At 43.2% G+C, this 19,247-nt stretch overlaps 1 protein-coding gene across 4 annotated transcripts in view; it reads right to left on the bottom strand.

The window, feature by feature from the left end:
• Window positions 1-19,247, bottom strand: part of fndc3ba (fibronectin type III domain containing 3Ba) — an 84,114-nt gene that overhangs the window by 52,558 nt on the left and 12,309 nt on the right. Inside the window, exons 2-3 of one of the 4 annotated variants that reach the window (XM_031847470.1) lie at window positions 10,729-10,874; window positions 7,830-7,914 (exon numbers count right to left, since the gene is read on the bottom strand). In XM_031847470.1, the coding sequence (XP_031703330.1) occupies window positions 7,830-7,914; window positions 10,729-10,845 (202 nt within the window). In that variant the 5' untranslated portion in view covers window positions 10,846-10,874. The other 3 variants (XM_031847471.1, XM_031847472.1, XM_031847468.1) reach the window with 3 other exon arrangements.

Here is a 19,247-nt window from a genome sequence, read left to right as displayed (position 1 = left end):
GAGAGAGAGAGAGAGAGAGAGAGAGAGAGAGAGAGAGAGAGAGAGAAAAGAAGTGCAATAGCTGTTGGTGTGTAAACAGACCTAGAGTCTCACAGTAATTTCCTTCTTTCCCTCCCTTCTCTCACTCTATTGATTCTTCAACATGCAATAATTTGTTTAATGACCCACTAAAGGAACAGAAATGCTGTCAATCCTTTTTTACTAATTCTTTCCCCTCTGTGCGCAACCTGCTAGGTCTGTAGCCAGCTGTATTCCTCTCCCTCTCTTCTGCCCCCCCCCTCACTCTCCTACTTCTATCTCTCCACATGTTAATGTGGGGCATTTCTGGTGGATGAGTCACAATCCCAACAGCACTGAGTTTGTGTCCACCGCAAAGAGCAGAGAAAGTGTGTGCAGGGAGAACGAAAGGAGAGGAGAGGAGAAGTCGTGTGAATGTCAGTGGAAAGAAAGAAGGCAAGAATGGAAGTCCTAGATTAGCAGGGACTTTCCACCCATTCCCCATCTCTGAATCCCACTGTTTTGTGTGTTTGTGTTGAAGTGCGCATCCCACGGCTGCTGAGTGATCAGAAAAGCAAGGGAAGTGTGTCTATGCCAGAGGGGGCAAAACACGGATAAGTATTCAAGTCAAACCAAGTTCTCTTTATATCAAACGTGTTCTCTAACAATCCCTCAGACTATTCCTCAACCTCCGTGTTTGGGCCCTCCCATTGACTGACACATGCTTCCCCTCCCCAAAACATACAGGTCAGAGCAAAAAAAAAAAAGAGAGAGAGGGGCTTCCCTGTGAAATCTAAACACACATGATGTAAACAATCACATGTGTATGCTATGCAGCTGTGCAGGAGGCCTTAGGAAGGCACATTTTTTCCCATTACCACTTGCAGCCACAACAGTCCCATGTGATCAAAAAAGATTCAACTAATATAATTGAATCTAATCCGAAAAGCGGCATGATCAACATGTGGAGAGGACTCAACGTTTCTAAAGGGCCCTCGAGTGTTGTAATGAATTTTATTCATCTAAAAAAAAAAAAGAGCAGCATGCGAATCACTAAAAAGTTGGAGTTATGAAGGCAAGACTGAAAAAATAAAATAAATACTACAATACAGAAAGACACAGAGCGAAGGAGAGACAGGGAAACAAGGGAGGAAGTGAAGGAGGTCGGAAAGAGGGAGAAAGAAGGAGGGAGGGAGAAGTGCTCCAGCTGTACCCTGAGCTTCAAGGGAGCCAAGAATTTCATCCCCTGGAAAAGCTCTCTTTCTTTCTTTCTTTCTTTCTATGGAAAATTCTGCAAGCTCCCTACTCTGCACAGCTGCTGTTCTCACACACACACACACACACTCTCACACACACACACACACACACACACACACACACACACACACACACACACACACACACACATCTACTTTCACACAGTCTTACATATGAAGACAGACACAGTTTTCATCTGTGTTTTCTCCTACTCTTCTCTACCACCCTCCAAACCCTGCATCGCCCTAAGTGGGCCGGTCCCAACAGCAAATAAAGCCGTCTCAGGAGCTGGCAGACCCGACCAAGTCAGCAGCGCAGGGTTGGCTGGGGTCAACGCATAGAGGAAGTGGCCTCGCCCGGAATGCATGGCAGCAGACACGACTAGACACGCAGCATCTGATCTCACTCTCCTCTTTTTTCTGTCTCTCTCCCTTTATTTACCTTTCCTTCATTCTATCTTTTCATTTCCACTCCATTTCTTCCTCCCTCCGTGTGCCCTACTGTGTGAGGGCATTGAGTTTATAAGTGAGTGCTGGGCAGGGCATACAACAACAATCAACTCTCTCTCTTCCTCCCTCTCTCTCTCTCACAAAACACACACACACACACACACACACACACACACACACACACTAAAGTCAAGCTCTTAAGTACCCTGTACCAAATGAACCAATACAATCCTCTCTGTCCTTTTGTTTCTTTCAAAGTACATCTGAGTGGAAAATACTGGAAAAAGAAAGACACAGGTATGCCACACGCACACACAAACTGTGCCCCGAGGGACCGCATTCCACTACACGCCACCTGGAGTGAGAGTCTGTTCCCATGGTGACCACTTTCCCAAATCCAACGGGACGTAACGTAAAATTAAAACACACACACACACACACACACACACTCCCACTAAACACACCTCCAGGATTGGTTTTACGGTTGGCCACGAGGGCATAAAAACCTGAAGCAAAAACTAAATGCAGATAGATGCATGCACCCAAATTTCTCCATTATTATCCCTCCACACCATGTGTGTTTCTCCACCCATCCCACTACCCTTTTTTCCAGCAAAGCATATTCCATAAATACAGACTCAGCAGTTGCCAACTTGAACCAATTCTAAAACAGAGGGGTGAGAAATGATGTTCTCATTAAGCTCATGAAAAGTTGTGATTTTGGATACACATTGTTTTCATAAGACGGCGTTGAGATAAACCAGTCAGAACATGACATGAGCAAAGTAAAGGGGAACTTTAACATATCTGGAAATGCCACATGGACATAAAGCACTGCTTGAATATGCAACACGCCTTTAATCGGTTGTGGGATTCATTATACCTGGGGCCAAAGGCCAGTGGCATAACAATAACAACAACATGCTCATTCATTTGTCTAGTCACACAAAGAGAAAGACACACATCCACACGCAAGTAAACAGTATGTTCATTTCAATACACATAAATCCTTTTTAGCTGACGGGAATACAGACGTCAGTCAGCTGTCTTCCACCTGCACATTCATTCTCAATCTGTCCCATACGGGTGGATTTCACAGCGGGTTCGAAAAGTTCCCAAAACAACCACCTCTGGTTCCAAGCAGCAACGGGACCAGCCGAGACAGAACTCTAAATGAAGCCCTTCTGAGAAAAGTGTATTTGTGTCCTCTCCCACAGCTTGTTTAGAGCCATCTGGGCTCGGTGTAAACACAAGCTGCGAGACTTTCTTTCAACCAGCCCTTTTCTATTTACATCAAAGGGCTCAAGAGTGTAGAAGCGCACACTTCGGGAGGAGACTGGCGAAAGAGAGGCTCAGCGTGCTTGCGTAGTGATGCTGTGAAACCAGCAAGAGGAATATCAGCATCAGCACCAAAGTAGAAGTGAGACAAACGAAGAGAGACAAAAATGGGGGAAAGGGACAGAGAGGCTGAATGATGAAAGGGAAGAAAAAACACAGGGTACATCCCGATTCCCTTCATCATGTCCTCATTGCCCTTACTCGCATAGTTGCTCCCACTTACAAGGAAGAGATGCATGGAGGAATCACAAATCCTCTGAATTGACGTCAGTGGCTGATCACTCACTAAATGTGCATGACTTGCATCTGCATTTATCAATTTGTTTTCACTTATAAATGCATTAGTTAATAATCCCAGATTGTGATGAAGCCTCATAATGTGTAATAACAATTTAGTGCCCAAGCCATTTTGTACAAAGGGAAAAAAAGCTGACATTACAACGTTAGTCACTTCTGGCTGATACACAGGGGTCGATCGCTGCACTATCACAGTATGGAAATGATATATCTGCATTTGTGTACATCCACATCAGTAATTTGATAAAACTGCAGAGTTGAGGTGATGGGATTTCAATGCAGCATCCAATTACTTAGACATTTTTCAATGGGGAGTATTTGTCTGACAAAAGACTTGTGAATCCGCCAACTAAGCAGCTCTGAGCAGAATTAAGGTGAAGGAAACATTTTTAATGACTGACCGACTCCAGCGGTGCGGAGGTTTGAAATAACAGAATTAGGATACACCCACAGAGAGAGAGAGAGAGTAACAAGGAGAGGGAGCGCAAACAAAACAACACACATCTGCTGGTAAAACACAAAACAGACCTTGAGTGTGTTGCTTCACGCTCTGTCTAGTTGACACACATGCAAAGAAACATGTGCACACAGCTGGTGCAGAGACCACATCACTGAGGTCCCACTGGCGATGTCTTCCATAACCACCGTTTGTGGGAAAAAAAATGGCCTGGGCTAACCGGACTGCAGCATAGCATGGGACTACATTTCCCATAATGCCACTGCAGCAATGCAGCAGTGGGCATGGACTTTATCATGCATGCATTCTGCAAGTATTATTATCCATAAGAATAAAGCCGGTAGGAACTATTTTATTTGTTTTACTTTTCTAGAACACATTGTTCTACATTGTTCTGCTATTTAGTATGTGAGGTTTTTTTTAGTAAATCCCAAACCTTAAAAAAACGATTGTACACAAACTGCAGACTATTCCCGGTGAAATATTACAGTATCCAAACACTGGACGCAATGACGACAACGACCACCGTAAACCCAATGTAAATGTAAGTTTAAGATTCAACTTTGGTAGGTGCGATATGTTTTTTATCTTAGTTCAGACTTGTTTTTGGTCCGCAATTACAGTTCAGTGCGTCCGGAGGAATACATGCTACATTTTGGTCAAACAAAAGTCTTTTGAACCACAGTACATATACTGAGCACGTTGTGCATAGTATGTGATTTCAGACGCAGCATTGCTAAGTCTACATAGAAAGAATCTGAACATTACAAACAGTAATGTTAAAGAAAAGTGTATGCTTTTCCACTTGTCCATGATGCTTCATTAGCCTCTTAAAAGACACTGGAAAGACTCCACTCTGGTAGATACAAGTGTTTTTTGTGCAAACAAGTTGGGATTTTATCAGAAATCCATTGAGTAGCTGGTCAGCTGCCGACACCATCTACATGCACAATGCGGCACAGATTAACCATCTCTACTCACCTCCGCTGAAATGTTGTGTATTTAGGACATCCAGTAAAACCGCCATTATGTTGTAAAAATGAAGCCAATCAACTGCTGACCGTAGTCTCAACCAAGCCCACAAAGTACAAGTACTCCGCTGCCACCCATGCCTCATGATGTCACATCCTCCCTGGCAGGGCACGCCTTCCTGCTCTTCACCCCCTGGCCTCATCATCCCTCATAAAAGTCCAACAAAGACCAAACAACACAGTAAACCAACACAGCCTTGTAAAACACACATAGACACACACACACATATTAACACACTCACATTCCATAGCAGGGTGCTCTAACACACCCTCTAGAGTCTTGTCCTTTGATGCGAGTGTGGGAAAGCTCAGGGGAATGGTCTTAGTGGGGGAGGAAGAGAGAATGGGAGAGGTGGGGGTTGAGAGGGGGAGGGAAGAGGAGGGAGAAGAGTGTATACATGAGCGCAACCCGATGAGACGGTGAGAGATAGGAGGGGGGGGGGGGGCAATTGAAGCTGACCCCCGGCGCACCGAGAGGTCAGTCTGATTAAACAGGGGACGGAGACACGCACACACACACACACACACACACACACACACACACACACACACATAGAGTGCCTGCTAATTAACAGACTGATACAGAGAATGATTCCAGATGCGGATACACAAAAGTGGCACAAAGAAACACCCATTAAGTCGTGGAGGCAAAATAACACAGCGACAGGCTCTTGAAGGCATCAGCGAATAAGGGAGAGCAGAGAACCAGCAACACAACTGACAGAACTACTGAAAAGGGCCTGAAAGCTGTTCTACATTTCAGAGCAAATGTGAATTTTTGGACTGTGCACGGTGCAGTTCTGAATAGATTTTAAACGTTTTTTAACTTTCAGTCCAAATAAAAGTGTATATTTCAGCCAGTAGCATTTAGTGGTGGTGTGGCTAATGAGCAGTACTTAACATCAATCCAAGAAATACAATAATATCTTAGCTGCTCCAGGTTTGGTTTAAGTATAGAGGCAGAAAAGAAGCAAAGAGGCGGGAGGAAAAGAAGTCGAGAGGAGTAAAAGAGGGGGAGAGAGAGAAGTGAGCCGAGGAGAAGGAAGGCTGAGCGCTCATATGAAAGAATCTCTTTCGGCTGCCGGTTCTGCCTTGGCAGAGCCTGTGTGTGCGTACGTGTATGCATATTTGCATGTGTGCACCACAGTGCAGCAGCTAAACAGAGGTTACTTTATATAAAAGCCGGTCCCTGGTTGTGCCCTGTGGTCTCTGTAATCTCGCTCTCTGTCTCTCACACACACACACACAAGTACACAAGCATGCGCAAACCCGGAGCTCTGAGGTCTCAGTAATCACACCAGAGTCTCTAAAGAGCGACTCGGTTAGCCTTCAAAACACACCGCCACACTCCAGCTCTTATTAAACCCAGTGACCTCCTCCAGATGGACACAGAGAGAAAGTGAGAGCAAGAGTTTGTGTGTGTGTGGCCCTCCACATTAATAATATGTGCATTCAAACATGACCCCGAGCCACCCGCCCAATTAACCGTCATTGACTGCAGTAAAAGGCACCGGAAAAAGCTCACACGGCCTGCGATGCTAAATTTTGCAAGTGCACACATGCAGCCCCACAAATAAACAGGCAACCGCCATGACCCCGGATACGTCAGTGCTGTGTGTTTTTTTTGCAAATCAGTCTGGTATCCCATTAATCTATTCACCGTAAACCCTTCTTTCATCTCTCTTTTCTTTCCATCTTTCTGCAACTCATTGATCCTAATCTATGAATTTCTATGTCAGTTGTATCAGCACATCTTTGCATCCGCCCATCCCATCATGTACTGTTTCTATCTGGCATTATCTGAGCCTCTAAGGTCTGCCTAGAGCGATTCCTCTGATTTCAGGGAAAAATTGAATTACACGGCGGGCGGAGAAAAGAAGGCGGGCTGTAATTAGATGCAACATAGAGTATGGGGTGGTGGTGGTGGTGGTGGTGGTGGAGGGGGGGGGGGCAGGAGTTTTTTGCAGGAGGGAGTCAGGGTCTGAGCCAAAAGTGCTCTCACTCAAAGAAAACCTTCACAGAGGGCAAAGAAAGAGAGAGAAGAAGCGAGAGACAGACAGAAGGAGGGAGATTCAGAAGAAAACAAAGGCGCCCTTTCAAGGTTTCTGAGTAACAGCTTACTCTGCTGACATCATCAAAGTGAGACGCTTTTCCACAAGAGTTGGGGGAATTCCCGTGTTACTGCCACCTCTTTCCGCCTAAGAGAGCCTCTGAGTGGCTTGCATGTCCACTCTTTTCATGTACGGATATCAGATGCAGCTAGAGAGTGAGACAATGGCGGTCCATTCTGTCCCAATCGGTTATTGACTCTGCTTTCAACTACTGTAGTCTTATTCAATTTGAAGATAACACGCGCAGGAGCAAACTTTTCCTCGCCCCTAGTGCGGCATTATTGACTAAAAGACTACAATTAAGGACCATTGTGTACACCCATGTGCAAAAAAATCTATTAAAAAAAGTATATTAAATATATATATATGCTGAATAACTTTACAATTTGTCACAATACTGTTATAAAGCAGTTGAAAGAATGGCGCAATATGATGCGTTCATGTGCTTGTGGAAAGTTACAACATCCTAGGTTTGGGATTCATCTCCTCAACTTCCAAGAATCCTTGCTTTCACCTGTATCAGCACATAATAAAGGAATTACTAGCGTGTTATTCCCTGTGTGGGTTCCCTATCTCAAGCTAGTTTCAAGTCTCCATAATTAGATTTACATGATAAACTGTGATAAACACCCAATGGCTAGCTAGGAGGTAACAGGAAATCTTTAAAAAATACATGAATACATAATTTGGAAATACATTTCCCCTATGGTCAAGTTGTTTTGCTGTCCAAATAAATAGTGAGTGAAGTTTCAACCCACAAACATCATGTACGCATGTGCAGCCAGCATATGATTAAAGTGATGGGAAATACTCAAAGTGACACACATCAGAGCAGCCACCAGGCCACATGTTAATACGATAATATAATAATAGAGTATATCAAGGGACTGACCCTGGATGCATTGCAGTGAGCCATCCTCTGCCCGGATGGTGAACGTCTCCCCCGGGTTCACCTGCACCAGGATCACCTGCACCAACAACACGTACACAAAAACCCCACAGTTACATTCACTTCCTATGTATCTGATCTGTGCTTTCTGTCGTGCATATTGGTAGAATACATGCATGCATACATCTTCAACAATCACAAGAAAACGACAGACTCTCTGCTGGGCAGCCAATAGGCTTGCAGAAGTGACATAACACACAATAGGCATTGGATCCCTGAGTAGGGCGGACACAGAGTTCACACACACATATGAATGAGGTGTTAGGTAAGCTAATGGTGAGACAATGCTGCCGTCTCACACACCCAGATTTGAGAAAAACCTTTCTCCTTTAACCACGCTCACTGGCAGGAAACCACTGAAACCAGTACAAACACAGAGTGATGTGTACATCCCAGTTAAACATGCAGACAGGTGGCACACACACAAATGAATGCCGAAATATGTGACAGTGTTTTGATTTCCCAGTGTTTCTGCTGAATATGCAGGAAGGGAGTGCGTGTGCATGCACCTTACCGTCATATTCTCCGCATACAGATTGTTGAGAGTGCACACATGGCTGTAGACATGAAACAGGTGACCCTCCATTACACACGCGTGCACACGTATTCACGCACACATGCATCTACAGCCCCGTCTATGCTCTACAGGTGTGCCGTTGTAAAATCCTCATATCCTGCGCTCCTCCTGTAGTGTCTGCATGCTCTCCCATCTCAGCACTGACCTGCTCCTCTCCCTCAGACACACACACACACACACACACACACACACACACACACACACACACACACACACACTTCCTGCTCTGTCTGCTGCAGCAGCTGTTGTTGCTATGGGAACCCCAGCATCGTACAGGGCGACCCATGTTTCCCAAAGACTGAGAAAACCCCCGAATCAGACCATGTGGGTGGTTGTGTGCGGTGTGAGTGCATATATGTGCGTTGTGTATAAACCTGCTATATACTATAGTTCATGTAGCGTATTTGTTCTGTTTTGATAGATTGATTGGTCTCTGATGCTGTAACGATCAGCTAATGGTTTAATACACTCACAGCTTTTTATATATTAAGTTGGAAACTTTTTTTGACTTCTTCTAGATTTTAGTGTAATATGCACTTTCAGCATACTGACAAAATATGATTTCGGCTGAACCGACATTCTCCAAACAACTTCTTCGGAAGTGTACAAACATTTTTTTAAGCATCTTCTGAGAAATATTTATCCAGTTTTTTTTTTCGTACAAAGGTTTTCAGGCAGCAATTGAGTTTTTGGAGTTACGATATATAAAGAGCCACACTGAAAATTAAAATTCTACTCCAGAAGAAAAAACTAAAATAATGCAAATTATCAAAAAAGATTAAAAACAGGCCTGCAGAGGGATCAGACATTATTAGAAAAGATTAAAATATCATTGTATATTTTAATAGTTGATTGGCCTTTCATGCAAAATATTTCCAAACGTCACCAACATGCCAGAACGAAGTCAAGTAGCGACATACGGGAGGAATGGAATGTACATTGTTGCACTTTATTATGTCAAACGGAAGATAATAACAAATAACTTTTCTTTCTCTTTTTTAAATCAGGAACGGTTTAAATTCTAATAGCAAGGGCTAGAGGTGAATAATAACTCATGTTAGTATACAGATAGTTAACCCAGGGAAACGTTTCACTTTTGCAGAAAGGAAAATGAAAGAAACCTTTGATTAGAAATTCCATTGAGTTACAGCTACAGATTAGATTTAGATTTGATTGTTTTGATGGTAGACCTTTGGCTCTTTTTAAGACATTTCTTTAAACATAAACAATTGTAGAATATTGTACTGTTGCACCTTTACAATGTGTCTGATGTCTTAGCTTGAATGCACTGAAGGAACACACAGACGCAGATAAACACACATGCAGGTGTAGGCAGGTAGACACAGATAGACAGACAGGAAAGCTGATTGACAAGCAAGCAGAGAAACACAAACACAGAATATGTACTCAGACTCAACACAGACACTTGTGTGCCTAGACAGATGCTAAAAGGGTCAAAGAAACACACACACAGACAGACTAAGAACAAACAAATACACACAAACACGGACACACAGATGCAGGTTCAAATCTATATAATCATCTGTCTAGAATCCTGATTCCACACTTGGAACCAAGTTTAAACTGCAGGGTGTTACATTAAAAAGAGCTCCCTAACTACTGTGTGTTGCAGCCAAAGCCCTCCCTAACTCTTATGCGTCACAGCCAAAACACCCCCACCGTGCTTCCTCTGGGCTGTGGGGAACAGGCCGGGGATGATCATCATCATCATCATCATCATCATCTCTCATCTACCAAAAGCACACGGTGTAAAAATATATCTGTGACAACAGGATTTAACCCAGGTCAATTAACTGTGATGCTTTTAATCACGGCATTCCCTTCCTGCCGCCTGTACCGAGCTCGGGTGGGGTCTTGTACTTTGAAGGCGATCCAGTTGGCTCTGCGGATTCTGATAAGATCGGTCAGCGTCAGAGAAGCAGGCAAATCCTTTTCCGAAGTAATCTAAACTGAGGCCTGGGATCCATCATTGGAGCCAGTTATATGTCTTTAAGATTGATTGATGCAAGTGTATGTGCGTGCATGCGTCTGTATTTATTTGTGTTCCTAATGCTTTACTGAGCTGTATTTTTGCATGCATGTGGTCAGTGTGTGTGCGTTGCAACACAGACACGTTGAGAGGTGGTGGCTGCATTTGTATAGTCATTCTGCAAGGATGACTGAATGCAAACAACAGGCGCGCACGCGCGCGTGTGTGTGTGTGTGTGTGTGTGTGTGTGTGTGTGTGTGTGTGCGTGTGTTTACCTGCTGTGCTGCGTCACCGTTAACCATGTGAGACATGAGAGGGACCTCCCCATTCAGGAGGGGGGGCGGAGCCAAGTCCAGCGGAATCTGGTCTGTCATCATCATTGTGACGTACATTCATGGAGAAATTCACTGAACTGCCCTACCTGGGAAAGTACAGAGAGAAATAGAGAGAATGAGGAACAGGGCACGTCAGTATTGTTAAGTTATAAACACACACACAGATGTTTCATTTTTTTTACATGAAAATAAGAACCAGATAAGAATTAGGGATTTTTTAAAAGCAATCAAACCAGGACGTCAAAAACACAACGACGAGAAAAACATGACGAATGATCTTAAGTGTCTGCTATACTTCAAACTTTCATCCAGAGGTGAAGGTACAATAAAATATGGCTTTATAAGCATAAGCAACAAAGAGCAGAACATTTGCTAAAGTTGGTCAGATTTCATAAAGTCCAGTCCTACATTTATGAAGAGATCGTTGGACATTTAAAAAAATGTTTATTTATGTTTATTTGGTTTCTTGCCAAAAGTCTGACAATAAGATTGTTACTATCTTCATGTCTAATAAATATGAAGCTGGAGCCAGCAGCCAGTTAGCCTAGCATAGCATAGCTTCTTCTACAGGAAACAAAATCCACCTATCAACACTTATGAAGCCCTTTTTATAACACATTGCATCTTGTTTGTTTAACCTGTTCAAAAACTGACATGTAAAAAGACTTATGCTAGGCTAAGCTAACCGGCAGGAGCTTCATATAACAAAACAGATGTGAGAGTAGTATCAATTCTCCCAAACAAGGAAGTAAATAAGTGTATTCCCCGAAATGTCAAACTACTCCTATTTAAAATGAAATGTGAGGCCAGGTAATACCAAAAGTGTATTAGGCCAGCCAATCAGTATGTTTTTTTTCATTTGTGTTTATTGTTGAATTTCCTCAACAACAAAACGTTTTCCACTTCCTGTGAGCGGAAAAAACCTCTTTGCATTGCTGAGGGGCTTTTACTCAATTTGTCTGTTTCCTTTGGGTCTACTCTAGATATGCGGTTTCAATACCCAATTGTATAACAACTGGGATCAAAAGCCAGATACTGTTCATTTCTAATAGCTGAGGTGTACCTGAAACATGAAAGATAGCCAATACAAACACTGGAATAATGTATACTAGAATGAGCTAGAGAGAGTGAGGTTTATTCAAAGAAGCAGAACAATGAGAGAGAGAGAGACGGTAAGATTTATAATTGGTTCACTCAACAAGGATAAGAAAAATAACCTTGTGCACATAGAAAGAGACAGAGGACATTACAAACCGTGGTTATAACAGACTTAATATTTTCCTAATACGTTGTCTTTTCCTCTTATACTAGCTTTGCACAGACGTATCGGCTTTGGTGAAATACAACAAGTCACATCATGTCAACATAAAAGAAAAGAAGATGAAAAAGGCAGAGAAAACCGGAGATCAGAGTGAGAGACTAATTCAGAGCACTTCCTCGTAAACTATAGTCTTGTAAAATACAGGAGGGATTGCACTGGATATCCTGCTTGGAGGGTGAATAAAAAGAGAAAGATTGGATGAATAAGGTCTTAGTTTGATAGGTGAATAGGGATTACTGCACCTGCTCTCAGCATTGTAAATACAGCACAAAGCAGATCAGTATTCATTATAGGATGTCGACCAAGGCCCTCTGGGGTCAATAGTGATGCCGCTCTTTAGCGAGTAACCCAGAGGGCTAAATCGGGATAATGTTTCTTTGCTTGCATACTAAAAGCAGCAAAACCAAAAATAAGAACTACGAAGGCCATTCATCTTAAGTGGGAAATAACATGGCTTCACCTAATTGCCTATAGGGCAAGAACCAAGCCTCACCAAGGTGTTTAACCAAGCTGCAAACCCTGAACCTAATCAGCCATAATGTATGGGCTCACACATACACACGGCAAAAAACGGTGAAGCACCCATACACTTACGTCAGCGGTGATATACAGTATATCCTGTCTCCTGGGGAAATACACACAGATACACAAAGAGCTCCAGACAAAATGTTCCGCAAAAGCGTGTTTCAATTAAACTCTGGTGAGTGAAATCACCCCTAAATGGCTAAAGCTGCTTTTAGCACTCACACATACAGTATGCATTGGGGATATGCTTTTTAATTTTAGTAAAGACATATCTCTGATATCCATTTCTGACATACAGATAATGTACACACACACACACACACACAGCATTCCTCTGAAAACAGCTGTGTGTCATTGTGCGTCCTTTCTTTCAGCTGGTCGTCTTCTAGCACTGACAAGGTCTTTGAAAGGGTTAGTAGATCACACAGCTGTGGTTCATACTGTTGCAACATAAACACACACCACTCAGTCTTTCTAGCCTCTCTCTTATCTCTTATTTTTCTTCTTCTTCCGTCTTAAACTCTCCTTCTCTCTCCATCTGAGCCCCATTCCCAGCTCAGCCTGGCCATCCTGCCTCGAACACACACACACACAGTTGCGTACAGGACACATCACAGACAGATGGTAACACCACTCTCAACTTTGCCAGGAAAAAGAGAGGAGCGAGACAGAGAAGAGAGCAGGGATTTATATGATTTATATGATAAATGGAAAGCAAATGAAGAGGACGGTCCAAGACATCTCTTCCAATAACCCTGCGCTCTTAAAATAACCCCTAATTTCCTGAAGAAATTCATTATATTCTTACAATCTTTTTACTCATGAATACACTTCAGTATGAAGTAGAAATGAGATTCCAACAATGAACACTATTTGTATGATGTAAGAGGAATTCTGATGTAGGTTGAAGTTACCGGCAGAAAGTGTTTTTCTGCATACAGGAAGTGAGGAATTTTATCTGGAAAATCCACATCCTATAAGCCACCAAATAATATGAAAGCATTGTAATAAAAAGTATTTTTGTGTTACTGTATCTGTTAGCGAAACTGTCGTCTTGTCAGAAAAGTCATTAATTCTTCGCTTACTTCGTCAAATTTTTAAAGATATGCATTAAAAAGTTAAAAACAGTGAAAAACAGCACAGAAATTAAAAGAAAATAATTTCATCTTCATGTGTGTAGATAAATACATCTACACACATACACCCCCCACTCTCCACAGGAAGTAGGTTAAGAAAGTGACATCTGTCTGTCTGTCTCATGTAAAGTACAAGTTTTGAGCAAAAAGTTACCTGAGCCGCAGCCCCCCTTGTTTCCATCTTTATGCTAAGCTAACCCTCTGCTGGCTGTAGCTTCACCGCACAGACATGAGTGGCATCGATCTTCTCACTCACGAATAGGCAGATCTCGCAATGTGTCAAACTATTTCTAGAGCGGTCTAGTAGATCAACACAATCTGTTGTGTTCCGCTTAATGACGTCTTATTGTATCATTTAGTATTGGCATGTATTCTTGGTATTGCCATCCTCTAAATTTAAATGCTTAACCTTTCACTGCAATTTGGAGCAACTGATTCAGAAATCACCACACACACACACACACACACACACACACACACACGTTTCCGTTCCCCTGTGGAATGTGGGAGGAATAAGGTGTCGATTCCCAGCAGGGATAAAATGTTAAATTGAAAAATTCCATGTTGAATACAGAAAACAATCACCCACTTGTCCGGGTGCATGAACGTTTATGTGTGTGTGTAAAAGAGCATGAGTCTGCGTGTGTGCGCATGTACACATGTCTGTGTCATTAGACAGAAAGCCCTGTGTAAGCATGGAAACTGCCTCTCGAACATAAAAGATGCATAGAGTAAAACACACACACACACACACACACACACACACACACACACACACACAAACAAACACACACACACACAAGCCTTTGATGTTCAGGGGCAGCTCTAGCCTCATAACACGACAGTCATTACTCATGCAGCCATTCATCATTCACACACACACACGCCCAATGACTCCGGTTTGTCCATCCTGATGAAGCATAATGGATATTCACAACCACCTAACAGACTGTCTGACTTACTTCCAGTCGACTTCACGCCTCTCTCTTTCTCTCTCTGCCTACCAGCATTCACACAGACATAGAAACACACACACATTCATGCAAAAGAAGATGAAGATTTTAAAAAATGTCTTGATTTTCTTTTTCCCCATATTTAGCAAAAATAAATAAAACAATACAATGTACACAAATCAATGATGTCATGTGCCCTCTCAACAACTTGTACTTCTCTTTTTCTGCACATGAATGAATTAATCACAAAAACAAAAACTCCTGCCAAGAAGTGTGAAACTGATCACAAGTCCGCTTCTTCTTCCAACCACAGAGATTTCAGTGATGACATAAGGAAATGAAAACCCTGTGACTGCATGTGGTTTCTACCAGCACAATGAAAAAAGCCACAGGTTATACAGTATAAGGGTAACATTAGCAAATTGGCCGTACATGTATTTCTTCAAGTCCAACTGCTGCTTTTTAAGTCTTGCAACAGGGGAGATCAAAGTTAGTTGTGTCTTGGTGTTTGTCATTCAGAGCAATGGTGAATCAGTGCATCGGCATGTCTGACTCTCTTCGTTTGTATTTTTGCTGTGCTGCTAACGACGGCAGTAAGAGGCTTTGTCATCTCTACATAGTGGAAACCGTTCATCGTGATCACGATTTGTTTTACTGGCTACATGAGGCTGGTGCTGCGTGCACACTGAAACCATGATGGGAAAAAGAAAGTCGATTTATTTCAATGAAAAACATAGTCTACTCGAAGCTTAAGACGGACTGCCAAAAACAAGCCAACGGGATGCAGCAGTGGAACTCGGTGCTCCTCGGGCTACCTCGTGTCGACCACTCAAACAAGAGAGAAACAGTCATGGCTGCCAGGGATGGAGACAGACAAGGAATCTGCACACAGGCCGCATGTGAAGGAGTCAATACAATTCAGTAAAATAACAAAGATGTCTGTAGCGCAGAAACCATAACAGGCTACACATCCACCAACAGAGAGAAAGGCCGACTCTATTTTATTCAGCACACCACACTTTTCCAGGAACTTGGGAACTCTTTCAGGAACGTAAAAAGCTGGTTCTGATTTTGGTTTCTTGATTCCGACCACAAAAAAAACTGCCCTGCAACCAAGGTAGTAGTTTTCATTGGGCTGCAAAGTACTGGGGTGGAGTTTGGACTGCTGAACTTCGCCGACTGCTGCTCATACGCAAGCTTTGCAAGAATCCTACACGACGGCCATTTTTAAATACCGTCAACCATGTGATTAAAAGACAGAAGAGAAACATATTCACACCAACAACAAAAAAGAGAAACAAGAGAGAGAGAATTGAAACTGAAACTGAACTTCATTTGTTACTTAGGTAATGTCATTCTCTGTAATTCTGCTTAACAGTCATGAGCATGACAAATGAACCCCGGGACAGTTGCCTCATATGAATATGTCACACACAGGCCGAAAGCACGCTCAGTGGACATGCATTGTAGTGGCAATGCTGTAACATACAAATTTCCCCCTGGGGATGAATAAAGTACATATCTATCTATCTATCTATCTATCTATTATACATGCGCTTCCTGTATTGACAGAGAATATTAGACATTGGTGTAAGCCTAAAAATGACATTGGTGTACCTGATTTGTAACGTGCATGTAAATGTAGCGACACAAAAGGAGAGAGATAACAGAAACATAGGTGTAGGTATCCTCTTCTTCATTCTGGATGCGTTAAGCAGCAAGGAACGCTCTCAGGTGTCAGTGCCGAGAACTGAATGGGTATCTATTCACTGCAGTGCTCAGGCATACACGCACACACATGCACACAAACACAGTTTGTGCCAAACATTACTGGGATTGATCCAAGTCCTTTTAAATCCATTTAATCAACTGACAACTTTAATCTGTGCTGGCATTTAATACGCACACACACAAGTGTCAATGTGTCTGTGAGTGTGCGCGTTTGGAGCAAGAGGGATGGGGGTAGCTTCTAAATATGGTGGGAAACTGCCACCAACACCACTCCCATTCAACCCCAGCTCCTTTTACAAAAGGTATTCATTCTAGGAGAGACCTGCTCTCTCTTTCTCACTCGCCCTCTTTCTAACATACACACACAGATTGAGTGAGTACCTTTTTACCAGGAGAGAGCAAGAGAGAGAGAGACAGAGAGAGAGAGAGAGAGAGAGAGAGAGAGCTGGGGTGGAGAAGGGGGAGATGCAGAGAAGGAGGCAGGGGGAGGGGGAGGGGGGAGGGAAGAGGGAAAGAAGGGTGGAGAGGAAGGCAAAGAGGAATGCTGTGCTTGTGCTTATTCTGAGGGGAGCGTGAACACACACACACACACACACACACACACACACACACATTTGGGAAAGACAGAGAGGGGATTTATAAAAAAATGGAACCTCTTCGGGTTCCCACGTCGGCTGGCAGCTTTCTGCACATATGCAGTGTGTGTGTGTGTGTGTGTGTGTGTGAGAGAGTGAGAGAGAGAGAGAGAGAGAGAAAGGGTGTGTATTGAGAGGCTTAAAGAGACGGACAGATGCAAACTGTCTGAAGCAAAATTCAGAGCTTCAGCTTGTTCTTCAATTTGCCTTCATGCATTTGTCTTTTATATGTGTGTGCAGACATTTGTGCAGAGCGTTTATGTGTGCACGCCTCTGTACGTGTGTGTGTGTGTGTGTGTGTGTGTGTCTATGGTTGCAGTCCTCCTGCCCTGTAATTGCGGTAATGATATGTCATCCACGAAGAAGAACTCGGAACGGGTGGAGTGGAATGCAACGAACACATATGAGCGCGCACACACACACACGTTCCTCCTGCAAACCTTGTACGAACAAGCTCCTCCAAACCACCTGAATACAGGCCTTGAGAGCGTCCCCCCACCCCCCCCCCCCCCCCCACCCCCCCCCCCCCCCCCCCCCAAACAGATGAGATCCAGCACCTCAAGAAACCACATCTGAAGGTAAATAAAAAGCCTCAGGTAACCAGCTGATGCTTATGGCTTTCTAATCTTTTTTAAACTTTGAATCAAGCCATTTCACCTTAATGACCCAACATTCATAGAGGCTACTACACCATGTTGTCTTTTGAATGCGGCATCAATCAATCGTGTCATTGTCTCTGGATATAAACACCGGTCACCTAAACAACTCAATCCCTCAAGGTAGGGTAACAGAAATGTGTTCTCTTGAAGGTAACATTGCTATTCTGAGCGCATTGAGCTGGCACTCTCACAAACCTACGATGAACTAGCGATTATATGTCCATTGTCTCTCTCAAGGACACTTCTACAAAAACAAGGTGAACTCGTGATCGTCTGGGCGGAGAACGAATCTGTTGCATCACTACCGTGGACCTGCCAAGCTGGGAATATCTACAAAGGACGAACGCGTCAATGCAAACACAATGCCGATCGGGGAATTTCCCCCCGACAGTCTGGGATTCAAACAAGCAGCACTTACTCGCCACAGGTCTTTTTCTCCAAACTCTGGCTACCTTATCACAACAAGGTTGCAGTTTTGGAAGTTTTGTCATTGCCACGTCCCAACATTCCCTGCATGAACGAGATTTGTCCACTTTTCCAAAATGCAAATGAGTCTCCAAGGTTAAACAGCGGTTGGTTGCCTGCTTCTTGCACATAACTCAAGGCAGATGAGGAGCCATTAACAATATGCAGTTAGTGCTAGAAAAACGCATGAACTCCCCGAACATTGATATTAGTTTCTGATGAAATCTTGAACTGTCATGCTGCATTTAATTAATCCCAGATAAAGTGGCGGCATCATTCATTCTTTTCCTGGATTAGTCCTTTCATAGAACCAGTCTTTTCTCTTTGATTTTCTCTTTCCTCTTGTCTCCTTTTTTTCCCTCTAAATGCCAGGCATTCTGCAGATCATTGTGTGCAGCCGGAGCACCGACAAGTCAGGACTCAGCCTGCTAAACGACAGTCTCAGCACTTCTCTCCCCCATCCATCCCTCACCCTCCACACACACACGCGCACACACACGTATAAAATAAGCACCTCGGGCAAAGCCTTTCTCCCCTGTCATCCTCCCATCTATCCACCCATCCAATCCTCTCATCAGGCCTTGGTTTCCAGGAACACAGGCCAGAAACAGATGACCTAGTGACTTCAAGTCAGCTTTCAATCTGCCTCTCCCTTTCCCCCCGCTCTCCTACTGAGACTTTTTAAGATTCAAGTGACGCCTATGTTGTCTGTCCATCTTTCTCTTCGTCAACATACACAATGTCCAACTTCAGATAACTTTAAAGGAATCAAAAGATAGAGTTTAGACGGGAAGAATTATTTTATTCAGTGAAAATACAGAACGTTCTTGTACACACGCAAAAACAAAAACACTTACAGCTTTGATCAACTTGTTTCAACATAACAAAAAAAGTGGATCAGCCTTCAATCTTTTTCAGTGTGCTAAATAAGTAGCTCAGCCAAAGTCTCCAGGATCTGACTCTATTGCCATCCACTTCCTGGAAAGACCCCGCCTTCCTCACATTCCACTACCCTGTCAAAACACAGCTGCCCT

Source organism: Anarrhichthys ocellatus, unplaced genomic scaffold (assembly GCF_004355925.1).
Source record: "Anarrhichthys ocellatus isolate YVR2014 unplaced genomic scaffold, GSC_Weel_1.0 scaffold7, whole genome shotgun sequence".
In the NCBI taxonomy this organism is placed as follows: Eukaryota; Metazoa; Chordata; class Actinopteri; order Perciformes; family Anarhichadidae; genus Anarrhichthys; species Anarrhichthys ocellatus.
The sequence above is the reverse complement of the archived record's forward strand: the minus strand, read 5'-3'. Positions and strand labels throughout refer to the sequence as shown.